Below are 25595 nucleotides of genomic sequence, written 5' to 3' on the forward strand. Positions count from 1 at the left end.
ATGGAGAGAACAACAGCAGTACCTGGTGCTGTTTTCAAATTTCTTCCTGGTTAATTTTTGGGGAATAGTTTTCCTGGAGTTGGCTCATGTCTCTAGCTAAAGGCAGCGTAGCATCCTTCAAGGAGAGGGTTTTTCTTACTAAAGGGAAGAAATCCAAAATGTTCCTTAAGGCATGAGAGCTCACATATAGCAAAGCCAGAGGCAATGGTGAAATGGCTGTTCTCTCATCAGACAAGCCGTGTGGCCTGTTAAGGGACTGCTGGTGGAATAATACAGGTTCTGACGAAGCTGAGTGCCTGCACCCTTTGCAGCACAGTCTATTCATGAGTCACATTTTATATGGAGCAGAAACACGCATAGGAGTGAAGCACCCATGTAGTAAGTCTTGTGACTGCAAAGCCACATTGAGTTCACCCTCTTTCTGGCAGAGACACGTGAGGTGCAAATTGTGCTCCAGTTTCAGGCAGCCTCAGCAACATTTTAGGCTGACAAAGGCACGTGTGAGACCAAGGGAGTTTTTGGAGGAGAGCTATAGGAAAGGAAGCAGCAAGAGGGATAGGACAAAAGCTGTTTACAAGCAACAGCAAGCAAAAGCTGTTGTTCTTTCTCCCCGCTGTTGACACAGCTCATCAGACCCTGTGTCTCTGAAGCACTACTGCAATCTGAGCTAACATGATTTAAGGTTCTGTCACACCCTTATCATAAAAACAAAAGCTTAGTACCTGCACGAAGGGCCCAGGGGGATAAAGAGACTCAGCACCTCTCAGCTGTGCGCACAAAAGAGAACTTGCTTCCTAGATGTTTCCTACTTCCTCTCTCCATCTGTCTGGGTTGATTTGTGTTGATATGACTTCAGATGTGTGGTCATATGGCTACTTTTCTTTGAACCTGATTTCATCTCATTCTTCTTTGGTTAATTTGGCTACTAGATTCTCAGGTTTGCTTGCAGTCCTTTGCAACATGGAGCAGCCCAAGAAAAAGTAGAGTCCTCAGATACAGTCACCTGCATCAGCATCACTGTCATCCCGCCAGCATATAGGACAGAGGAAAAGCAAGGAGTGGGCAGCACTGGGTCATAATAACTCCAGATTGGCAAAAGTCCCCTTGGCAAGCATGGCTTTTTATCTGTGAGTTAAAACAACCTTAGTTTTTCTGCAAAAGTCTTAGAGACCAAAAAGGCCATTTTTCCCAGCAGCTGTGATACACATCTAAGAACACTCAACTTTCAACTTCTAAAAAGTAAAATGCAAAATAGAAGAGTCAAAGGTGACCTCTTCCATGAGGGTCACTTCTTGCAGTACTGGAGCACTGGGACAGTATTGGAAGCAGATATCTAAAATTATTTACTTGAGGGCTGGCCCCTCACCCCGTTCTCACCAATGACTCTTAAAGCCCCTCATTTATACATCTCAGCATATATATGTGTCGTGGTTTAATCCTAGCTGGCATCTAAGTACCATGTAGTCACTCACTCACTCACTCCTCCTCCCTCTGGTGCAAGTGGGGAGAGAATCAGGAAAAAGGTAAAACTCATGGGCTGAGAAAAAACCAGATTAATAATTCAAATAACAATAATAATAATGATAAAGATGATAATGATAATAATAATAATAAAAGGAAATTTTAAAAAGAGATAAAGGAATAAAACAACAAAAACAAGTGATGCACAATACAATTGCTCACCACCCACTGACTGATTTCCAGCCAGTCCCTGATCATAGAATCATAGAATCATAGAATCAGTTGGGTTGGAAGGGACCTCTGAGATCATCAAGTCCAACCCTTGATCCACTACCGCCGTGGTTGCTAGACCATGGCACTAAGTGCCACATCCAGTCTCATCTTAAAAACCTCCAGGGACGGAGAATCCACCACTTCCCTGGGCAGCCCATTCCAATGCCTGAGCACATTCCAATGCCTGATTGGCCTCTTCTGGCCAAGTACCCCCAATTTATATACTGCCATGATATTCTATGGTATGGAATATCCCTGTGGCCAGTTCAGGTTAGCTCTACTGGCTATGCTCCCTCACAGCTTCTTGTGCACCTGCTCGTTGGCAGAGCAGGGGAAACTGAAAAGTCCTTGATTTAGAGTGAGCCACTACCTAGCAACAACTGAAGTATCAGTGTGTTATCAGCAGTATTTTCATATTAAATACAAAACACAGCACTGTACCAGCTACTAGGAAGAAAGTTAACTCTATCCTAGCCAAAACCAGGACAACATGACTTTTTTCTCGCTGTTTTCTTTCTAGGAAAGATATGGTGGGAGTCTGGACAGGAAAGATGTGCTGCATGGACTAAGGGATCATGGCCAAGGAAATGCAGGAGCTATGCAACGGAGACACACAGACCCACTGCACCAGCAGACACCGGTAGGTGACATACCTGGAAGGTCCCATCTGCCTGGGTTCCTTAGCAATGGCCAAGCAGCCTGGGCAATGTCACCTGCAAGGAGGTTGCAGAGGAGTATTATATTAAGAACACATCTTAAAAGATGTTTCTGAGTCTCAAGACTCTATCCCAGCCACTTGAATCTGCTTCTGGGGTACTCTTGAGGGTAGGACTACAGTGTTACATGAGCATAGTTCTAGGACTGCTCTCAAGGTCAGCCTTAGTTAACTTGCAGCCTCTTAGTGGAAGAGGAAACTCAGCATAAGCTCAACTAAATAGACATCTGGGACACTGGCATGAGCACAAGCTCACCCGTGGGCTTGGATCAAGCATGGGTCCAGTCCAGCAGAAGACATTTCTGAAAGCCTAATGATCTAGGAGAGCTTTATGTCCATTAATGCAAGGGACTATGAAGTACCTTTGCCACCCCAGCCAGGCTGTGACTAAGCTCAGTAGCTGGAAGTGCAGTACATGTTTTAAGTTCTACAGAGAGCTGCCTCATGATGCTGTGCCATGCTGCAGTACTCTTTCTGTCTTGAAATGCACTTGTAGTCACAGTCTCTTCCACTAATTTTTTCTCAGTCCTGAGAAGGCCTGTCATCATTCAGCTCTACTTGTCTATACCTGGCACATCCTCAGACCTACTATGCCATCAAAGTGGGACTCATCTACCTGACACCCTTAGCTGTCAGAGCTTAACACAGAGGATGTGGGCATGATCCAGCTATTATCTGCAGACATCTCAGACCACTGCCCTACTTGGATCCATACCTGGCAGTCGACCTTAAGTAACCACGTGCTCTGCAAATTCCTACTATGTGAATGCCCATATAGAATATGGTGTCTTTCTCTGCCTCAGCCTGTGATTCCACTGCCAACTCTAAAGTATTTCTCCATCAGCTCAGTGTGACCTAAGGAATGCTCCTCTTCCTTGAGGAAATGTACAGATCAGCCCACAACAACCAGAAAACCTAGATCCAAGGAGAGAAGGGAAGGACAGCAGACCTTTCTTGAGTGTGAGAGAAAGTGACCGGATTGGTTTAGGAAATATGGAACAAACTAAAAAACAGGGACATGTCTTTTCCAGGGTTTGGAGGGGTTTGTTTGTTTGTTTGTTTGTTTGTTTGTTTTTGGCAAAATCCCTAAATCTTTATTATAATCCAGCTCAAAATACAATGGTTTTTATCCCTCAGAGGCTGTGGCAATCAATAACATGCCCTTGCCTGCCACATCTCATCAGTGATCTAGAAGTCAGAAATACAGTCATAGGAAGGTCTGTATGTCCAACCAAATAACTAGGAGACAGGTCTAAGCAGGGGCCTGAATGGAAGATTTATCAAAAGTTAGTCTGTCTTCAAACAGATCTCTCCATCTGTCCCTGCAAAATATACCTCCCAAATTATCCATGCCCTGTGGCGTGGGCACCAACAATTTCCGAGAAAGAAGCTCATGCTATGTCCTTTAAAATCTGATTTCTGGCCAAAATGGGAGACTGACTGCAAAGTCTCTTATGATTAAGCTCTCATAAGAAAAAAAATCTAACCATAGTGCACATTAAAGTGCAAACCCAAAATAAACTGATATACCCAAACAGATCCTAAATCCTTTTGATCTCAGGGGACTGACCTTGGGAAGAGTGCAAAGAAGGTTTAAGACCCTTCCCTATGCCCCAGAAGTGCCTGAAAGAGCAAGTATCTTCTTCACAATGTTGACTAGACTTGCCTGTATGCTGGCTCTCATAGACCTTTGCTGGCCAAGGACACATTTTGATATCTGTACCAGCACCAGCTCAGCTCTCCAGAGTCATTCACTTACAGTTACAGCCCTGCAGGACTCAGGCAGGAGCCCTTTTCTGTGCTCCCATAACTGGCTTCTGACATGGCTGTCATGCCCTTCCAGGGCAGAGGTGACAGAGCCATGGGAACATTATTTCCTGCTCTCAGTCTGACTTTTCACCTTATCGTGCAAACACCCACGAATACACTGAGGCTGCTGAGAAACCAAGCACCATCCCTTGGGTGTCCCAGTAAATTGGTTCCTACTTCCTGGTATCTTGGCCACTTCCTGGTTTAATTGCAAGTTGGTCTAAATTTCATTACTGCTCGTCCTCTCATAGCGAAGATATGTACTGGGAGTTAACAGGGGTGACAGGAAGATGGTCTTTAAGAGTCCTGGCTCATTGTTCCCTGCCTATCTCTCTCTCCTTTCCAGCGAACGCTATGGGTCCGTGCCTTGTACGACTTTGATGCTGTGGAGCATGATGAGCTGGGCTTCCGTAGTGGAGACATCTTAGAGGTCCTGGACAGCTCCAACCCTTCATGGTGGAAAGGACGTCTGCGTGGGGAACTGGGTCTCTTTCCTGCCAACTACGTCACACCAGTGCTCCTGTGAGGGCACAGTTTGCCCCAGAGGGCCAAGCTGGAGCTGCTCTTCTGACATGACAAGGGACAGAGAAGGAGTGCATCTTCCCTGGCCACCAGGACATACACTGGTTTTGGTTTTGTCTTAATTTATTGGCAACTTATTTTTTTAAATGTTGGTATGAAAGGGAAACCTTTGAAGAAAATATTATTTTTTCCCCCCTATTTTTCACCTTCATTAAGGGGAGGAGCAAAAATCCTGGACTGCTCACTGAGACGTTGCTGGATCCTCTCTGCCCTGTCACCTCTTTGGCTAACGATTGATAACTTCCTGCAACTAGGTTTGTTCTGTGGAAAAGCCCCTCAGACAAGTCAGACTTCAGGTTCAGTATTCAGATGGTCCTACCCCTTCCTTTTGGAATTCACCCACAAGAATTAAATGATCATTGGTAATCCCATTAATCCTTCAAGTAGGGAAGGAAAGTGAAGGGGCTTTAGGTTGAGGTTCAAGGCAATTTGTATTTTTCTAAATAGCTTCTGGCTTACCCATCTCCTACTGTGTGTATGGACTATATGGATATACCAGATGAAGGGAAAGGATCCTGTGAGCTTTTGTACAAAACAAACAGTGGTGAAGGTATGGGAGGGCAAGAACCTACTTTCTTTGCTGCTTCTGATAGTCCTGGTCTTCTTTCTGCACCCCATAACAGCTTACGCCATTTTCAAGCTGCTCTCTTAGGTATCTACACTTCTGCTAGATAGCCTGGTTAGAGCAGATCAGGCCATTCAGCTAAATTAGTATCCACTGGATTGGATAACAATTAATATCCCTCACTGGTTCATTTTGTAAAACTGAACTGGGGAGGGGTTGGAGAGAAGAGGTTTTACTGGTTTGGTGGCAGAAGTTCTTTCCCTGAGAAGTTGGGGTGTTGAGGAGCACTGTGTACACAACTCTGCCTTACCAGTGGAATGCCTCATCCGACAGGTTAAGCTGTTACTTTACCGTATGCAGAGAATAAAGTTGTGGCCATCAAACAGTCTGTTCTATGTTCCAGTTTCTTTTGGATAAAATAAGATAAATGAATAGGTTTTCAAATCATTGCTGAGTGAATGCCCAGATGTGATAGAAATATACTGCAAATGCACATTAGAAATGAACCAAACTCTGTGAAGGATACACTATTCATAACTACTGCTCAGGCAAGTTGATATTAAACAAACTGTCTGAATTTTTCACAACATGTGAGACCTCAGCAGTCAGCATGGAAGTGATGATTAATCATTCTTGAAAAAGAAAGAGAAGGCAAGTGAAAAACTCTAAAAATAAATCAGACTCAGCAATAAAAAAAAAATGTACTTATCTTCTTCTAGTCCCAATGGGAGAAAAATAATCCAGGAAATAGGTTCTTTAGGTAAAGTCCAATTCAGTGTAGTTGGCCTGAACAAAGCTGCCAGCTAGACAGAGTATTAGCAGAAAGAACCCATTTTGAGAGAACTCCACCAGAATCAGATTATTAATGGGTGAAGTAAAACAAGAATATTTAACACAGCATATAAACTTTAAAGAGAATAGAAAACTTCGAAAGACACATTAAGAGCTTATCTCCATTGGCTACCAGGGAGGTCCAGGAAATGGAGAGACACCATGTGACTGCCAGGGCTGGACTTGGCCCTGTTCTCTTGCAGAAGCTCTTTTCTGGGCCTTTAGTGTCTTCTTTTGAAGGGAAGTCCATGAGGCTTCTTTTGGAACGAGACACCTTATTATTTGTGTGAGGATGTAACCTCAGTGATTGCATAGTTCGAAGAGTGTTTTGTTGTGATTTGCCCTTTTTTAACCTTTATGTTTGTTAGTTTGATTTTTGCTAAAGTAGTAACAAATTTGGAAGAGAGAGGGTTAACATTCAGTCAGAGAGACCAGGGGGAAGATGGATGCAAAGAAACCAGAGACTAGCAAAGGCAGAAGAGGGATAAAAATGATGAATCTTTCATATTCAGCTCTGACTGAAACAGAAGAAATGGTGTGTTCACAATTATTCCCGTCATGTCAAATCATCTTTCAATTAATTACTTTTTTTTATTAGTTATGTTTAAAACTAGAAGCAATGTCTCCTTTTCCTTTCCTCAGCACTCTAAAGACCCTCTTGGTAGTGAAGATGTAGTTGCACAAAATTAATTGAAGATAACGCACTTAGCAGTTTGATAGCTCTTCACACATTTGAAACCCCTTTACAGAGATTAACTAATTAAGCAAGTCTAAGTAGTGCATTGTAAGTACCCCCATGTTAACTCATGATTCATTTGAGGAAGAGGTAAATTTTCACGTGATTTTTTTTAATTGATGTTTAAGGAATTAATACTTAAGGTAATTAGTATTAAAGGGCTGCTCGCTAATTATGGACAACATACCAGAACCACAGTAAAATCATGATTTCTCATTATGAGCAGCACCTAATGACAGCAAAATTACTAGGAGGCGAAAGTATCATGGCGTCTGTGATAACTACACTAGTGCCATGTTCTGTACCGCCTTGTGCATTTTGGCCAAGCTTTGGTCTGCCATACCCAGTCTCTGTTGCCTCTGCTGTTGTCCTTGCCTGATCCCCAGAGCAGAGGCAGTGCTACCTGCATTTACTGCACATGCCAGTAGCTGGGAGGCACAGGCGTCAGACGGCATTTTTGTACCCTCCCACAGTAAAAGTTGTTTTCCTCCCAGCAAAACAACAGCACAAAGAACCCTGGCTATTCCCAAGTCCGTGGAGACTCTGGATGCGAGGGGAGGCAAAGTGGGGAGTTTTGTGGGCATAGAAGGTGCTGTAGCCACAGGAAAGAGGTTGTTTTCCACACCCCATGCCATTTTCTCCCTGTGAAATTCTCTCTCCCATAGATTGGGCCACTTAATATGCAGAGAGAGAGAGAGAGAGAAAGAGACACTCTCCTCCTCCACCCATATATCCTGTCAACCTTCCAGCTCCTTCTTCCAACAGGTTTTAATTGTAACACAATCCTTGTTAATATTGTGGTGATTCACTTACACCTGTGCTGTGAAAGCCTCAGATTCTATGGCCCATGCAGAAAGCACGTTAGCAACCTAAGACTGGAGCCTTAAGGTGACAGTGTGCTGCATTGAGTTCACCTGACATTTACCAGCGTTTTGGAAACCTCTAGAAAATATCCCAAGAAAGTCCACTGCAAAACTGAAAAGTGAAGGAATAGAGAGGGAATTTTGTTTGTTATTTGTCTTAAGCAAGAAAGACAGTTCATGAGAAAAGAGATTGTAAACAGAGATAAAAGTAGGAAAAGTATGTGGGAAGGCAAACATTATTATAACAAATGAAACAGAGGAAGCTGGACTTGCATAGGGAAAAATAATTTTGATGAGAACAGCTGAGCTGAGTTTTCTCCTGTCTGAAGTAACTTTTTGCCTATGTTCTGCTGCAGATCCATATTTTGTCTAAAAATGTCTCTGTGATTAATAAGGCTGAGCTAAAAACAGTAAATGGAAATCTCCTGTCATGCAGATGATGTCCAAGCAGTTTTCTGTGCCACAAAAAGAAGGTCTCTCTGTCTTGGTGTACGTGCCTACTGTAACAGCTGTGCTCACTGGAGCACCCTGCTGAAACAACGGGATCACAGCAGGTTCCCATCTGACTCCTGACAGGGGAAGAGCACCAGGGACATGATCCTCAGGGCTGCCACAAAGTCAACACCTGGTCAGACTGCTGGGCCGGTCTCCTGTACCAGGAAAACAACAGTTTGTTGTTTGTGGGTTGTTGTTGTTATTTTTTAAATAGAAAGTACTTCTCAATTTCAGTGGGCTGTGCAGGAAATTTGAAGCTTTTCACAGCAGCCATCTGTTCATCATTTTTTCTATTCAGCAGCACCTCTCATCCTTCCTCCCCAATGGGATCCTGCTGCTGCAGGCTCTTGAAAGGCCATTTTGCCTTCAGCCCTTGTGGAGAGCAAGCGAGGACGTCAGAAGTGAAAGATCCAGCAGCCAGGACCACATAGTCAGGAGAAATCAGCCCTAAACAGCAATGTGGTATCAGTTGGGACATGTTGCACTGCAGGAGCAACACCCCAGCAGCTGTAGTCCAGCAGCAAGGTGAAGGGTGATCTCTGAGCAGGAAGCAACAGGTCTTTAGTTATGTCCGTGTCACAGCACAGGGACAACAAGGAAGTCTGGTGGGACAGAAATGTGGCCATCTGGGCTAGGGCTGTGCCAGACTCTTGCTCTGCTTCTGCAGCTCTTTGCCAAGGAACCTGGGTTACACCAGACTAGGTGTGAGAATTGTTTGGCAGTGCTGCCCGCCCCTGCCCAATGCAGCCCCAGAAGCCTATGTGCACCTCCTTGCAGCTGCAGCCCATCACCTCACTACTCCTACATGCATTAGAAAGCCCAGGGCCCAGCTTTTGCCTCCGTGCTGATAGAAAGTGCTCTGCAGACATCTCACTTCAAATACTTGTTCAAAGCAATTGGCTTAGGTGCTTTTAAATGAAACCCCATAGAGATCAGTTGAACCCATTAGTGTTCCCTAGATGATCCAGGCAGTAACATTTACTGGTTAAAACGCACTCATGGACTAAAAAGCTCCTTACACCCAGCCACTCCTTGCTGCTGAAAATTTTGTATTTCAATGGGGAATGATGAACTGAGCACATGATAAAGCCTTTAACAGCCCTGAGGAAGAGGGCAGAACATTGCCATTTTCTCCAGTTTTTCAGAGGCAACTTTCATGTGACAGAACTCAGGAGCGTTAATTCGCATCAAATGCAAAAGAAGCTTCTTACATTAGCAGAACTGACAGTAGAAAACAGTCAATGACTTATCTGTGAGCTACAGGACAGCAGGGAAACAGGCAAGTGAATAAGGAAAGGTCACTGACCTTTGTGTGGAGAGAAAATTCAAAGCACATTGTCTACTGCCATTGTGCAAGTGAGAGGTGCTTGGCTGATGTCGAGCTTGCCAACATGAAAATGCAAAATTTCAAAAATGGCAGGCATGCAGGGATCATTGTAGACATGCAGAAACAAAATTAGCTCAGGCAATAAAGGGAGGAAGAAGAAACAAACAAAAGATCTCTAGATATCTTGCAGCTTCTCCCCGCTAGTCCAAGCAGGTTCATTTCCACCAGAGTTCATGAAAGATACAGCCATGGCGAGTTTGTTTGTCACAAATAAAAATGAGAGCAAAGCAGTGGGGGAAAAAAAATGCAGTTTATGGCATGATTGTATGCTTAAAGCTATAAAATGGTGACGATGTCCCGATATCATGACTGAAGTTCCATTCTCTGTTTAAGTGGAGCTTCTGGGAAACCTCTCAGTGATGTCTATGATTCATGCACATATATGAATTCTATGATTCTATATTCAAACACAGATAAGGAAAAGAAAAAAGAAAACCCGCAAAACATATGAGGTACCTTCTCTACTGATCTAGAGGTCATTTGCAATCTATCTTTTATGTCTTTGCTGTACTGAATGTGTCATAACTTCCTTGTGGTACTGACAGTCCCTCTCCCTTGTCAAATTCCAAGAAGGGTACTACTGCAGTGCTAACAGATAATAATAAACAGTAGGAACCAGTCCTTGGTGACCCTTCTCGTGGCTGAATGTTTTCTGTCAGGTGCAGCACACCAGAAGTTTGGTTGCAAAATGGTGGATTAGAAGTAGATTGCACCAACAGTTTAATTTTTTTTTTGTCTCCTCAAAATTTAAGGAGAAAAAAATTTCAACTGCAAGTTTGCTACCAGCACCAAAGGATTGGAAAACACCCTTTGCCCTGCCCTTTCTAGAGTCACTTTCTTCAGAGCTGAATGCATGTGTAGCTTGTTCTGAATTAGCAGCTTTTCACACTCGCTTGGCAGAGCTGTGAAATAAGAAGGATACGTGGCAGCAAAGAATCAGCTCTCTGTAGCTGTGTATCTGTATATCTTGCCATTGTGATGGCAGCTATTTGCCTGTTATCGGAAGAAGATGATCTGCTAATAACAATGGACATGATTTCATCACAGCCGGTAAGTCAACCAAACATCTTGCTGCCGCCCTGCAAAAAACCATCCACTTGTTTTTTGCTGGGTTAATGAGTTGAGTCAGCTCACCGAAGGCAGCATAAGGAGACCCAGAGCCAGCGCAGGGTGAGCAGTGGGAATGTACAGCCAGGAGGGGGAAAGGGTAAGACGGAACCTCCCAGTCCTGGCAGCAGGAGCTATTAGATCACCTCGTCCTAGGCTGCGGACTCAGCAAAATGAAAACTTACCTGACACTGAGGTTGACATAAAGCCTTGACATGAGCAGGGGATTTTTTTAAAGCTTGTTTGGGAGATCGGAGTGAGGGTAGGAAAGGGGAAAAGAACTCGGAACTGCTACAAACAGTACATCTCCATGGAAGCCTACAGATGTTCCAGTTAAGCAGCAAAGCTGTAGGAGGATTTTTTGGGAGGGAGGGGTTTGGACTGTAAATTAAAGCAGGGGAAAAAATAATTCTTAACACGACCACAATAGTAACACTCTCCATCATTTAAACTATTATCAGCACTGATAATAGTTTAATAATTCTCTGAGGAGAATGGACCATACATGACAGTTTTCAGGAGAAATAACAATAAAAGTGAGAAGCACCTTGCTGCCCTGTGAAATATCTAAATTAGTGCCACTTGTTGCTGATGCTTCTCTTTCGGGGTGGGGTGCAGCTATCAGTCATGTTTATCAGGTTGGAAAGCACACCAGTGCTTACCAGTTTAAATCTTCAGCATCAGCTGACCAAAATGATAGCTGTGTATTCTCATTTAAAATGTGCATGACTTGTAGAGCATAGACATTTCACAAGCACTTACGCAGCAGAATGCACTCTGGAACACCAGTCATAAACACCTTGAATTTAGGACTCCAAAAATAAGAGGCAAGGCTTCAAGACACACAAATGGGTGGTTTGCACTGACTTTGGACAGATTCTGACTAAAAATAAAAAGTGCATATTTAAAAGAGAAGGTTTGTAGACACTTGAACAACATAGCAAGCTTGCTGTGGTCTCTACCATGCAATCTCCAGCTCAAGGCTGACAAGAGGGCTGTATACAGTGTTTATTGGATGAAATACTCTGGCCTTGGTTATGGGAAGCTGGAGACCATGGTCACAACCATCCCTTTGGTCTTCTGAAGCCTTTGGCTCTGTCAGTGAATTGAAGGACAACCACAATGATGAGAGATACCATTAGTAACAAAAGACTAGTGGTGTTTACTGTCTTTATAATACATTTAAATATGAAGCCTATTTTTCTGAAGTGCTGGCTTCCCTGGGCCTGGAGAAGCTGTCTCTGAACAGCATCCTGTTCTAGCTGGAGTGTATGGCTGTGGCACACGAAGGCTTGAGTGTGACTCTGGGAGGAGGGGGGCACCTGAGAAGACAACTGAGTAGGCAAGTGCGACTCAGCTTTGTCTGAGTAAGTTGCTGTTTTATGTTTTAAGTCAATGGAGCTATTCTGATTTTTACCAGCTGTGGTCCTGCCTCGTTATTCCAGAAAGAGATCATACTTTAATCTGATAATATCTTCAAGTAGGGAGCCAAAGGGTGTGGGTAATGATTTACTCCTCTTTGAAATTATAATTATAATCTTTCATCTATTTAAAGAATCTTTATATTTACCTGTGTAAGACAGTCTAATATGGTCAAAGCTTTGTGGTTTTCTTTTCTCATGATTCAGACAAATCTGACCACAGCTCCAAAGCTCTTCTCAACAGACTCTTCATATTACACTTTATTGTTTCTACCTTCCTTATTTCTGCAGCCTCCAGCTTATTGAAAAAGCTGCTACAAAAGGTTGTGTGTTGTTTTGGTTTTTATTTTTTGTTTGGTTTTTTTTTCCAACTATGTCTATGCAGGAAATGTCATTTAGGAAAAACAGCTGGTTAACTTAGGAGCTAGTTCAGCTCAGTAAATCACTCCAGCTAGTGACAGTGGCATGACTATTTCACAGTAAGTGGTCAAGCCCAGCACCCTGCATGGATGCACACCATCCACACAGCAGAAGTGGAGGACGCTGTATTGCATGGAGACCCAGCTGGTGTAGAATAACAGACCTCACAGGGGAGTCACTGAAGCACAACCATGTTGTAAATGTACAGAAATGATTTTCCCATGTAAAGAAGAGCTAATATTTTGAGGAGTACAATGCCCAAGGAGGCTGAAGCCTAGCATATACAAAACACGTGTTGTGTTCAGAGACCATAAACCAAGACTGACAAAACCATTTTTAATGCAGCTGTCTTTTTGTACATGAGAAATTCGAATTTATGTTGAGCATCCTGTTACTTTGAGTGTGGGTGCAAAACTCTAATAGCATGTGTACTGCTTGTATAGACAAGGCTTGACTGGCTCAGCAGTGCAATCACATCAGCCTCCTATTTGCATCCTGCCAGTCTCTCTTTGCACTCCCACATTAGCTAGAAGCTCTTGTCTTCATCATCTAATATCTTGATCCTGCATCCACAGCTCAAAGGCTTCATTATGATCCTAGAATTCATTCGACAGTGTTTCTAAAGTTCATCGTCCCCATCACCTTCTCTTTCAAGACTGTGTAGATTTGCAGATCTGCTTTCAATTTCCTTACACCTGTCAAGGATATGAGTGTACTCTCTTGTACACTCTCTTTTTGTGTGTGTGGGAAGTTTGTTTTATTTTTTAATTTTTGAAGATGTTATTTTAGTATTTATTCTTACTATTCCCAAGTTGCCATAAGTGCTTGGGAATGCTAAATCCAGACCAAGACCAAGGTCTTTAGTGCTGGCACTATGGCTGTGCCCCAGAGTTCTTACAGTTTACAGCTAGTGATAAGAGTGTACAGGCAAGTAGATAGGAATAGGGCAAGGAAGCAATGAGGCAGGATAGGTCACTGCGATGGGCAAAGTAGCAGGAATTTTTGACTCATCTGAGCATCTCAGTGCATGTTATTTGAGTAAAGTATTTCCTTCTCTGACTTGAAATCCCTTTTAAGACCTTGCTTGTAGTAGGAGCACCACTGCAAGTGGTAATTCCGCTGTCAGTGGTCCCTCTGCTTCCTTCTCACAGCTTTGCTCCTAATGAAGCAGTGTGGTTACCTCACATCCAGTGAATGGTGCAGGAAGGGAGCTGGACTGTTCCAGACATGGGCAGCCAGGCCATGGGTTGTCAGTCCAGAATGGCTTTGCCCAGCACAGGTGCTCTGCTGGGGGTCTGATCTTTTATCCCCAACTAAAGAGCACCAAAGAAAGAAGAGTCCTTAAAACAGAATCTGCTAATCTATGTAGGACCACAATTCTTACCTGGAACAATCATTTTGTCTCACCTTGCCAAGTTGTAGTTTGTAAGACAGGGCTGGCCTCCCCTTACCATCTGCAGAGCACACAGATGCTCTCAGGTCATAAACTAGTCTGGAATTTTGGGTTGCTGCTGTGGAATGATGAATGCCTGATTCCAATTAATAAGGGATGGAGCTGAGAGAACCCCTGTGATGTGGGAATCCAAGTCAGCAGGTTTGGCAGAACTCTGTGAAGTTTCAGCCTTGGCGTCAATGTCAAAGGAAGCAGCAGCCTGTGCTGGCTCAGTGGCAGAGCTCAGGCAGCAATATGAAATTAAAAAGTAACATATGTCAACCAGGGAGGAAAAAAAAAGGGACCACAATTGTTGTAAAGCAGAAATTATGAAATGACACTGACTGACACAGAAAACTAAATATATTAAGGACATAACCCTGACTAGAAAACCTAAAAACAGTAAAGGATTTTAAGAAAATTTGGAATAGAAATAACTCTAGCAATGATACAGACTAAACATTTTAATTGATACAATGAAGACATGGGGCCCTGAGTTAGCTTTTATGGAATAGACAATGTATGTTAATCTTAGCAAACTCTGTCCTATAGCTTTGTCCCTAGTCACACCCAAAACACCAGGAGTGAAAGGATGACAATATGGAAATCATTTACCTGGATATATCCATGCTGAGAAAGGCTGTGACATGTTCAGAAAATAAAACAGGAGGACTGACAAAGGGGGAAGAGGATAGTTTTCACCGAATCATGACTTCATGAGACCATGAGAGCCTCAGTGTCACACTGAATGGAGGACAACGAAATGGGAAATCACAAAGGCCTGGATCCTTACAGAGGCTTTTATTTTCACATCCAACTTCATTACATTAATGGCATCTAATGCCCATTAATGGTTTCTAATGCTCACTAGTTGCAGTGGAACTCCCTTGCATAAGTGGGAATTCAATGTCCAATTGGACTTGAGGATCTGACCCTCCAAAATGGACTCTGCCAGTGTTCCTGGAGCCCCTGCTGTGTAAGGGTTGCTCTGGGGGGGAGTACCACGTGGGATGGGAACAGAGCATCCTGTCATGTGGTGGAGGGGAGTTGCTGCACACAGGATACTCTGGTGTGGAATGTTGACATCCTGGACCAAAGTTAATAACTCATGTCTTCATTTTTGTTCTCTGACTTTCCCACTAATGTTTCTTCAATATTTCTGTGGTTTTGTGTGTACAGCTGCCTGTGGTCCAGAAGGTCTATTATCTTCCCATCCTGACAACTTGATAGGCAGTAGAAGGAGTGGGATATAGCATTAAGAGGTAATTAACATTCAAATAGGTCAGGAGCTCACTTGGGGGTTGTGCATGACTGGGTTTTCCCAACTCCTTGTCAGAAATAAGTGTTGATAAGAGCAAGGGCAGTCACCAATGGTGAAACTGCAAACATGAAATCAAACCTTGGTGGTGCTTGGGGGCAAGGAGGAGTTCACCTTGCACGTTTGCTCACCTGCAGGAAAGGGAGGTCATGAAATGCTGCCCAGCAAATACTGAATGTGCTGCAGAGAGCTTACAGTTTGCTTCCTGCACCTCTCCTCTGCTGTCCAGGGCAATCCCGTGGCCTGAGAAGTTTCCTTTTTGTTGAATGTAATGTGTCAAGCACTTCTCTTCTGTCCTACACTGATCTTATGGGCCCCTTATTTTCAATGTACACTAAACTGTACGTGTACTACTGTGTGTATGCGTGTGTCTATAAAGATACAGTTAGTACCTGCTTAGATTTGTGGGTATGTGTGCTTGTTAGGAATTTCATAATTTCTCCTGGAGTTTCCTTACGTGTAAAATGGAGATAATAACACGTAATTACCTACCTTGCAGGGCTGCTGTGAGGACAAATTAACCAATGCTTGTGTGGGTGTTTGCAGATGAAAAGCATGATATTAAGACTAAATATAATGATTGAATGTTACAGAAGAGAGTTTGTATTTATTATGGTGATTGAATATGAGTCGAAAGCATTTTGTGGGTATTTATTTCTTGTGCAGTACTAAGTATTTGTAGAAGGTGGGAAACTGGTGGAGCTAAGTTCGGAGTAGGTGTCAAAGAAATGGTTAAAGTTCCTCTTTAACCTTTACAGCCTACTGGCTTTCTTCTTCTCTCAACCACAGCTAATGCTGAACAAGAGAACAGAGGGATGAAATGGGGCCAAGCTATAGAGGAAGGGAATGAAAATAAAATACAATTGAAGGTCATGATTTCAAATAACAAAAATATAAAAAATGAATGGAAAAATAAAGTCTGGAGAAATGAGAACAGGGAGAGAAAAGAAACCTCAGGGACATATGGTATTACATTATCTCAGTAGACGGAATTATGAGAAAGTAAACACCAATTTAAAAGAGGCATCACAAACAATTGATGGAAAGCATATGCAGGGGAAAAAAAGGAGTGGAATGGGAAGGGAGCAAGAGATGTGCTTAATTATTTTTTGTTTTCACTTTGTTAAGTGTAATGGCATCATTCTTTTATTTCCTATGTGTTGTTGAGAGGCACTTCTCTGCAAACCTAGAAGATGGTGTCAAGTATTTCAGATGCTTTTTCCATGTGTTCCATGGGCAGGTTGGTAAGAGTTAAGGTGTGGATGCATTTTTCAGCTTGAGAATGGCCCTGTCTGGTTTCATTTGGCTTTCATGCTGTCTCTGGAGAATTAATGGAACAAATGCATTTCCGTCTACTTCAGTGAAGCTGTACCGTGAGTGAATCAGACCCATTCTCACTGCTAAATGTAGCTGTTGCCCTATGAAACCCTGATCAAAGTGTATTTCAAGTTAAACCTGGAATGTTTTGTGATTAAACCAAAACAACAAAACAAAATCTTAATTGTTTTGGTGAGTATGGTATGCTGGTGTGTGAGCTGCCCAGAGGAGTGGTAAGGGGAGGTGGACCATGAGAAGAGTAAGGAGTAAATGACCAGTACATTGCAGAGTTCAGGGAGCAGACTGCCTTTCTTTGCAAATTGTCCTGGCTTGGAATGGAAATCATTAGCCAACATCCTTGCAGGGTCCTGTGGCCTGTTTGCTCCTTCTTGTTCACCCTCCCTCATCCTCACCCTCCTTACTTCAACATCTCTCCAAATCCAGATGGCTCTAGTTCTTCATCTGGTCCTTGTTTCACAGATCTTCCTTGCACCCCAAAACTTATTTTGTGCTGAATCATTCTTATCTCAATTCATTGGCCTAAATTAATCCTTTGTGTAATTCAACTGACTAAAATTGACGTAAATGGAATTACATCAGAGCTGAAATTAACCCAGTCTGACTAAAATAGCACCTGCCTTTTCTACCAAACCAATGCTTGTCTCTTCCCCATCTCCACCCACATATCATGATTTTAACATTTCTTTCTCCTTATTGCTCTTTCACTTATCCTGCTGCCATAAGCAAGCTGTGTTCTCAGTGGTTGGTGTTCCCCTCTTCTCTCCAGCACCCTGTTCTTCTTCATCCCCACAGCACAGGCTGTTGGTTCCTGTTAACAGCCAAAACTTGCTTCTGTCCAAGTCTGTGCAACAGCTTTTCATCTTCTTTTTGATTTTCCTGTTCTTCACCACAGAGATGCACCATCTGAGTTCAGACCCTGTTTGCAGTGGGCACTTCCTATGCCTACAGAAATTACAGTCCTACTCCAAAGAAAGTGCAAGTCAGAGTGCCAAGACACTCAAAAAGGAGGAGGGAAGTTAGACAAAGGTGAAGGGATTTGCCAAAGGTAGCCTAGCAAGACAATGGCAGAGTCATGGATGTCAGACTCAAAGCTCCTCCTCCTTTTCCATGACTACCTTTATGCCAGCATAGCACTTCTCATCATCTCTTTCGACCCTTGTCTTTGGGCCCTCACCCTCACACAGAAGTTAAATATCTCCTTCACTTTTTTTCTCATCACCTCTGGCTCTCTGACTTCTTTCAGCTTTCCCTTGGAGCCTGCTCATGTTTACTAGGCTTTCTTCCCTCCTCTTGAAAAGAGGAAAATACTGTGTGTTTGCAACCAAACATAAAGTTCGGCTCCTCTGGTAGAGTACTTTGTTTGGCAGCATGCTCCACCATTCACACCTTGGTATCTCTCTGGGGCAAGGATTTATTCCATAATTGCTCTGACTTATTTATTATCATGGCATATGTATCTGCAGTGTTATGCAAACTGTAAAGGTTTCTAATTCTAAAGGTCATCATGGGTGTACCACGTGTTTACCTTCCAAATGCAGATGAGTGCAGAACAAAAGGGACCGGCAGGCCTCTGAGTAGATGAAGACAGGGAATCACCCTGATCTAACTAATTTGCCAGGGCAGTGTTCACAAAGTAGGTTACCCAGTGCTGCAGACAAACAACCCAATCCAAACTCACTCTCTTTCAGATGACTGATTTAATTGCCCAGCATTGCTGTGTAGTCCCACAGCAGTAGACAGACACTCAGAGCAGGAGCCTATGTGTTTCTCACTGTAAATGTCAGGCTACCCAGTTTCCCACGCTGGGACTTACCTATGGAGCTTTTTGTCCCTCAATTTGAGTGCCAGCCAGAGCTTCCTAGCAGTGGTGGACAGAGGCTGTGGTGTTGCCTTGCCATGGTAGATTTGTCCCCAAGCTCAAAAGAGCCTTGCTGCAGCTAATGTCCCTCAAAAGCTGGAAAGCTGCTGTGCTACCTGGTGACCTAGGCCACCAGTACATCCCTCACACTGCTTGTCACAGTGTTACCCCAAGCGTTGGCATGAATGATAGCTGAGTTGTGATTTGCTATTCGCATTGCTCTGCAGCGTTGAAAGAGGATCACAAGGCAATTACTTTACATGAGCACATGAAGTGACCCCACTGCATCCTATATGCAACTTGAATGAAGAGTACAAGGATAAATTAAATGTTTGTGAGAAATGCAAAATGCTAAGCCATTAGTTGCAGTCGTTCCCAAGATTATCCGCTGTCTAATAGCATTTCCTGCCTTACTGTGACTTAGGTCATTTGTCAGCATGAGTGAAAAAAAAAATGTTATTGCTTCCTCTACTGATTGACAGCCTCAACAGAGTGGAATTAAAGCCATGAATGCTGGACTCCCTCATTCTGCTTGTCAGAGCACAGATACTCTGGTAGGGATGGGGATCTGCCACAGGCTGCACTCTTCCCCAGGGGATGCAGCTGCTTCTCCCATAGAAGAAAATAAATACAGGAGGGTGGGGAAGAAGATGTGGGGATCTGGCAAGCAGAAACCTGTTCCTGAGCCAGCCTTGCTAGAAGAGTAAAAGGAAAAATGCCCATGGTCACTCTCAAGGGAAGAATTTTTAAAGATCTCACCAAAGGATGGCAGGGCAGAGAGAAAAGAGCAGGTGAGCAGGATAAGCTAAACACAAGGAGAGATCTAGGGATTCTCCATTGTCAGAAGAGGGAAAAAGGAACATGGATAAACTCAGAGCCGTGGCTTATTTCTCCCGCATCTTCTCCTCCCCCTCCCTTTCTTCTATGTGCTTTGCATGAGTGTGCATCATTGTAACCTACTGCAGCCTCGAAATAAAGAGTACTGGGGGACAATCTGTCTGAAAAATACCCCTCTGCTGAAAAGAATCTCTTAAATATGATGATCAAAGTGTTCAGATATTAACAGATGAGAATGGCTTATGAATCGGGATTAGCTCAGAATCCATTTGAGTATTTTTAAACCTCAAAGACTGAAAGCTATAAACTTTCCTAAGAGAAATGCCATTTATTTTAAAATGAGCAGCAAAATCTTGATTAATTGAGTTGCAAAAGAAATAGATCTAAAAACAGGTAGGGGAGGAACATAAGTTCATTATGTGTTTGGGTTTTGCTTTTGGAAACCATATCTTTCCATCAATGCTGATCTGAAAATATGATATTCTAAGCCTGAATTCAGGTGTCCATAGACCCAGGGTGGGGCAACCTGAGTCACTGCTCCTCAGGACTGAGGCCATCACCATGCCTCTGGATGGCTGCCTTAGAAGCTTTTCCCTACTGAAATTCAAGGTAGTAGTGTCTCCAGTATCAAAGTGTAGGCACTACACTAGTTTCTCTTTTTGTGGCTTTGGGGTGCCCGGAGTGCCCCCCTACTCAGAGCGACGTTATAGCCTGGGATAAATGCTGCTGTACAGTGCCTTGGTCAAGCTGGAGGCTGATTTGTCCACAGAAAGAGCAGCTGGAACAGAGGTAGGAGGTGTTGCCTGGTACCTTTTTTACGGCCTTAGTTCTGCACTTATTAAACAAAAAAAAATTAAACAGCAGATTTCAAGCGTAACTTTCTGTAAAGTTTTGCTTTCACACCTACAACACGTCTCTCTGGAAACAGCCTTTCCAGAGGGAGGTCTGGTTGGCTCCTTTTATTTGCTTTCTCTGACTCATGGGAATCACTTGCACCCACTTGATCTGCCTGCGCTGTGGCACTGCTGGCCAGAGGCACTGGCGAGTAAAAGGCAGGGAGTTTCTGGAGCTAGCAATGCTTCTGATAAGGTCATGAGAAGCTGATTTCTCCTTTGCACTGCCTCTTTGGATACTTTTAAGCTAAGTACACATCAGAGGCCAATGTATGCCAATGTATGCAAAGGGCATCTTCAAAACCAAATAAACACACTTCTACCACATCTTAGAACCTAGCTGTATGTTCATGAATCACAGATCAACTTGTTCCATCTCCAGGTCTAACCCTATGCTTCAGCCTTCTGCACCTCCCCTCAAGAGGGTTCCCTTTTCTTTCCTATGCCACTCCCTTCACGCAGTTTTGCATTTCTTGTGGGGGACGAACTGCTTCCTACCTGTTAATTTTTGTATTTTTAGGTCCAACTTTTAACTTCTCTCCCCCATATTCAAGCCACACAGCTATATTCTCTTACCCTCCTTATAAAAAGCAGAGTTTCCTATTTTGCCATGGCTTTTTTTAGCCGTCTTCCAGGATGGCTCTTCTTCCAACTCTGCTTCCAACTACTTTCCTCCACTGATTATGCAGCTTCTCAAATGAATTTGCTCACTCTTGGACACATCATGTCTCTCTTGCATCCTCTCCACTGACTCCCTTTTACCCACCACATAACATTAGGATATCTTATCCTTGTCATCAGCACATAATTCCATCTACCTCCTGATCTTGCTCCACTGGCTGGTGGTCTGCTCCACAATGTCAAGATTGTCCCATTAATTACTTCCTGCCAGTCTGCTACTCATCCCTTCAGTTTCTTCCTGGGACTGCTAGGCAGACTTTCCTCTGCCCCAGTCTTCCCTCTTTCCTTTACTCCTCTTCATGTTAGCTATCACCTGAGCATTTTCTCCAGAGAGTTCATAGCAATGCACACAGACAGGTGGCCAGTACACAAGTAAGTACACGATGCTGTAGACTTGTTGCTACCTTAATTTTTCAGTGCCCCTATTCCTGGTGTTCCTTTGTCTATAAAGCACACTGTGATTTGAGAGCTACATAATTATAGCTGCAATTAAGCATCCTATTCAGAGACTGCATTGCTGATTCCTCACTGTTTTGTTTAGCAACAGCTTCCATTCAGGGTTTGGCTCGTTTGTAAAGAGACTTTACAGTTGCCTTTTCTTTTTCTCCCCCCAACCCTTGTAGGAGAAACCAAAGTAAATGTAGGTGATGTTGGTTTGGAGTTTTACTTTTTAAAGTAACATGACAGTCCTGTGACGTAGAGTCATATTTTCCTCATTTTACAGATTGGGAACTGAGCACAGCACAGGACTTGGCCAAGGGCCCTCAGAGTAGCTCAGCTGAATTGCAACCAGTTTTGAGTCCTTGCCTGTGTAAGAGTTGGAAAAATTAAGCAAGAGGTTAGGGTCAGCGCTATTTCTTACAGGAAAGTGCCTCAGACTGCTGCCGTGTGAATGGGAGCAGTCAGGGAAAACAGCTAAAGGTCTTTCTGTGCATGCTCAGTCAGCAAATACCTTGCTCCAAGACATGAGCCCACGAACACAGTTGTTCCTTTCTGCGGTCTTCAGAGGACTCTTTTACCTATTTACTCTCACATGGAAACAACAGCTGAAAAACTGAGTGGGGAGCCAGAAGCACTTGACTCATTTGCAGCAATTCTTCAATTCAGTAGTTAGGTCTTCTCCCTGAGGCAGTGTAATATGACAGAAAGGAAGCATCTGAAAGCATTTCTTCATCCTCCAGATTGCAGTCTGTCACTGCTGCTGCAGAAGTGACACACCTACCTCCCATCGCCTGCAGCTCTTTGGGCCGCTGGAGGGGGAATTGTGAAGGCAAGAGCTTCTTCCTCTCCACCCTGAAATCACCTTGTTTCAGGCTTTTTAGCTCTGCCAATACTTGGACATGACTAATGCACTCATTCCTGTGCTGGCTTGGCAGCCCTTGCAAATGAAATTTCAGACTCTGGACAAGCAGAGCACAGCTCGCTGTGCACGTAGCAGTCTCCCCACAAACTCCTGGATCCTGCTGCAGAGAAGAGAGTCAAGAAGGTGCAATCTCCACCAAGCTTTTGTGAGTCTTGCTGTGGTGCCAGCCAGCACAGGGAGAGAGTACAGTGTTTAATAACAACCATGACATGGGCTCCTATTTATTTACTCTTCTAAGACAGCAAAGACCCATCACCTCAGGCTAACCTATAGCTGGGACACTGAGAAATAGAAAACACTCTCTTGTATCTTCCATCACATAAGCAACGAGCTGTCTTTGCAAAACTAATTTTAAACCAGTTGCTGCTTTTTATGGAGAAGAAAAACCAAAAACCAAATCAAAACAAAACAAACAAACAAAAAACAACCAGAAAGTTAGTGTGTTTGAATCAAAGACATTTTGGTAAATCTTGTTGTTTTGTTTTGGAGGATACCACCCCTCAGAAAAAAACTTCTACTATACTAGCTCTCAACCACTTTTTCACAAAATTATACCTTTTTTTATTTTTTATCTCTGCCCTTGTTTTTATGCCTTTTTGCATGTAAATGGTGACTGCTCTTGGGAGAAATGAGATGTAGGTGAGGGGGAAGGCATCAGAATTTTATTCCTGAAGAGATGAGCACCCAAACATTTATAACAAGAGCTTGTAGCAGTTTATGTCACAAGAAAAATACCACTGGGAAATTTATCAAAGACTGTATCATAAGGTGGGCTATTTAGGAACTGAAATTACATTGGAAGGACTGGCAAGAGAGATGTGTGCTCAGGACAAGTGCAGCTACAATTAATGCTAAATATAAGGTGTCATATCTTTATCTAATGCACAACCTGCACTGCTTCACAAAAGAAAGTGAAGCAATTAGGCCCAAATAACCAGATTATACGTGGGAGGTGTTTGAAGGCAGAAGATTTAAAACACTGTAATGCGTTGGGGGAGGGTTACAAGAGGTAATATTTCCTGATAGGTTAGTTTACATCCTTAGGAAAACATTTTGGACCAGACCAGAAAAGTAAGCAAGACCTTAACCAGGACTTGGCTGGGATGACATCCAAACAAAGGCGAAAAGTAAAGAGGCCCCACCCTTCCTATGCACAGGAAGCCCCTCCAGCAAGTAATCCCCAGGAACAAAACAAATCCAAGAACAGACAGTGCAGTCCTGTGTGGATTTGCAGCTGCCTCAGCCCAATTCAGAGGCAGCCTTCTCCCTTCTTGTTTCTCTTAGAGCTAGTGCTTAGGGCAGAGAGGAAAATCTGAGTTCAAACAATTATGACTCTTAGAGTGGAAACTGGAATTCACTTCTCTATCCCAGAGGGGCAGGGCCAGGCATGAGTCTTTCCTTGCACCCTGCCTGCCAAGTTCCTTTTTGTCCAGTCACAAAGGGTTAACTTTGTGACAGAGAGGGTAGTTTGTTTGCACAGCCCTTTTACCACCCTGTAAGTTGAGGCTCACAGGGTTGAGGGTCAGGGTTCATCAAAAGGAACTGAATCATCAGACATTATAAAAACTCCATATAAGAAATAGATTTGGTTGGAATGTATTGCTGTCAGAATGGGGAAGGGGGATGAGATGGGATGCATGTTTGCATTGGGAAAGGGTCTCGCTAGCTTTTGCAAAACTCCTTGCCCCTATTTATCATATCAACACACAGACAACACTTTGTCTTCCAGAGTGAGAGATGGGGGCCAAACATTTCATCACAATAAGCCGAAAACAAATCTCTACTGCCTTTACTTGGATGTGGAAAATGCTCCCTTGCTTTTAAATGTAAAACTATACGTATATTTGTGAATCTACTGTTGCTTTCATGTGGGAGTCTTGAACACAAGATTGTACACAAATGATTGTGCAGCTACGAATGAGTAGACTACCTAGGATTAAAGAGATTTTATTTAGCCCCACATGAAATAGCAGAGCTGATGGCAGCCTCTGGTACAGAAAAAACACAACCAACAAGTAGTTTAGTGAGCACTGGAACTAACAAAGCCTCATCTTCTGTGTGTTTGTACATTGTGGTTGATTGACTAGGATGTCTAAGATGGCATAAAATTAATTTGAAGCTCTTCCTACAGATCAGGTACTTATTAGCATTCTCACTTTTATGGAATATCTGAAATATAATAAGACATGAACCCATGTTGTAACTTACCCTGTTGGGGATTGTGATAGAGCCTTTATTTGCTATCAGGCTGGTTATTTTCACAAAATCTGTAGGGATGTAATTACACTTCTGCCAAACTTGTTCAAGATCAGATAGTGAGCTCAAAAATTATTAGAGAAAAGGACAGACAGGCAGACAGATGCAGACACCATGACCATGTAAATCTCATTTCCATCAGAAATCAGGCTAAAAGAACCTATATGGAAATTAATTTTTAAAAGGGACTTGATAGGCAGAGGAGTAGACCTCTGCAAAGTGCAATTTCAAATTTTAAGTGAATTTCATGCTAGGAAAAGCTATTGATAACAGTCTAGAATACTAAAATTCTCCCTTTTACCTAAAGGAGAGGAACAGTACAGAAAGAGCCGTGATGCCCCACCTTATCTTTGGTTTTATAAACTATGGCACTGAGGCCAGGTGATTGCTTAGGGAGAGGAAACAAAGAGCAGCTCCAGTGGCTCTGTCCCTACAATTTTTGGGCATGTGAGCACTTAGGGCTAATCACACATGTAAAGCATTGCAAATGCCTCTGAATGTTTGTATTTCACCACTGCCTTTGCCTTTATCCTTGTTTCCTTGCTCATTCCCTGCCAGCTCCATCCCTGGGCTGCAATGGGAAAGCACTGCTTTTTATCCATTGTGTATGTACTACAAACCGCAGTGGGACCTGAATCTTGATTAGGGCCCCTAGCAACGATCACATACCTCGCAAAAATCATAATTTAACATTACTGCCCCTGGTCTCTCAGCTGGGATGCATGTGTGGAGCTGGGGGTATTTATTCATGGACTCCCAGCCAGAGACTGGAAGCAAGGCTGTTTTATTCCCTGCTCTGACACCAGCCTGCTGGGCGGCCTCAGGCACATCGCTCTGTCATCTTCCCCTCTGTAAGCTGGGTACCCACGCCGCCTGCTTTTCTGGAGTCACTGAGCTGCCAGTGGATTTGGGGAGGGCCAGCTAGCAGCCCACTGCAGCCGATGGGCCATGGCT

The 25595-nt window shown here is 43.3% G+C and overlaps 1 protein-coding gene across 1 annotated transcript in view; it reads left to right on the forward strand.

Annotated features, from left to right (window-relative positions):
- The window catches only part of GRAP2 (GRB2 related adaptor protein 2), a 40750-nt gene extending 34665 nt beyond the window's left edge, over positions 1-6085 (forward strand). The window contains exons 7-8 of the mRNA XM_027668493.1: positions 2255-2374; positions 4605-6085. Coding sequence (XP_027524294.1) covers positions 2255-2374; positions 4605-4784 — 300 coding nt within the window. The 3' untranslated portion in view covers positions 4785-6085. The remainder of the gene's footprint in view (positions 1-2254; positions 2375-4604) is intronic.
- Positions 6086-25595: the final 19510 nt, after the last annotated feature.

This window comes from Corapipo altera, unplaced genomic scaffold (genome assembly GCF_003945725.1).
Source record: "Corapipo altera isolate COAL_440 unplaced genomic scaffold, ASM394572v1 1, whole genome shotgun sequence".
In the NCBI taxonomy this organism is placed as follows: Eukaryota; Metazoa; Chordata; class Aves; order Passeriformes; family Pipridae; genus Corapipo; species Corapipo altera.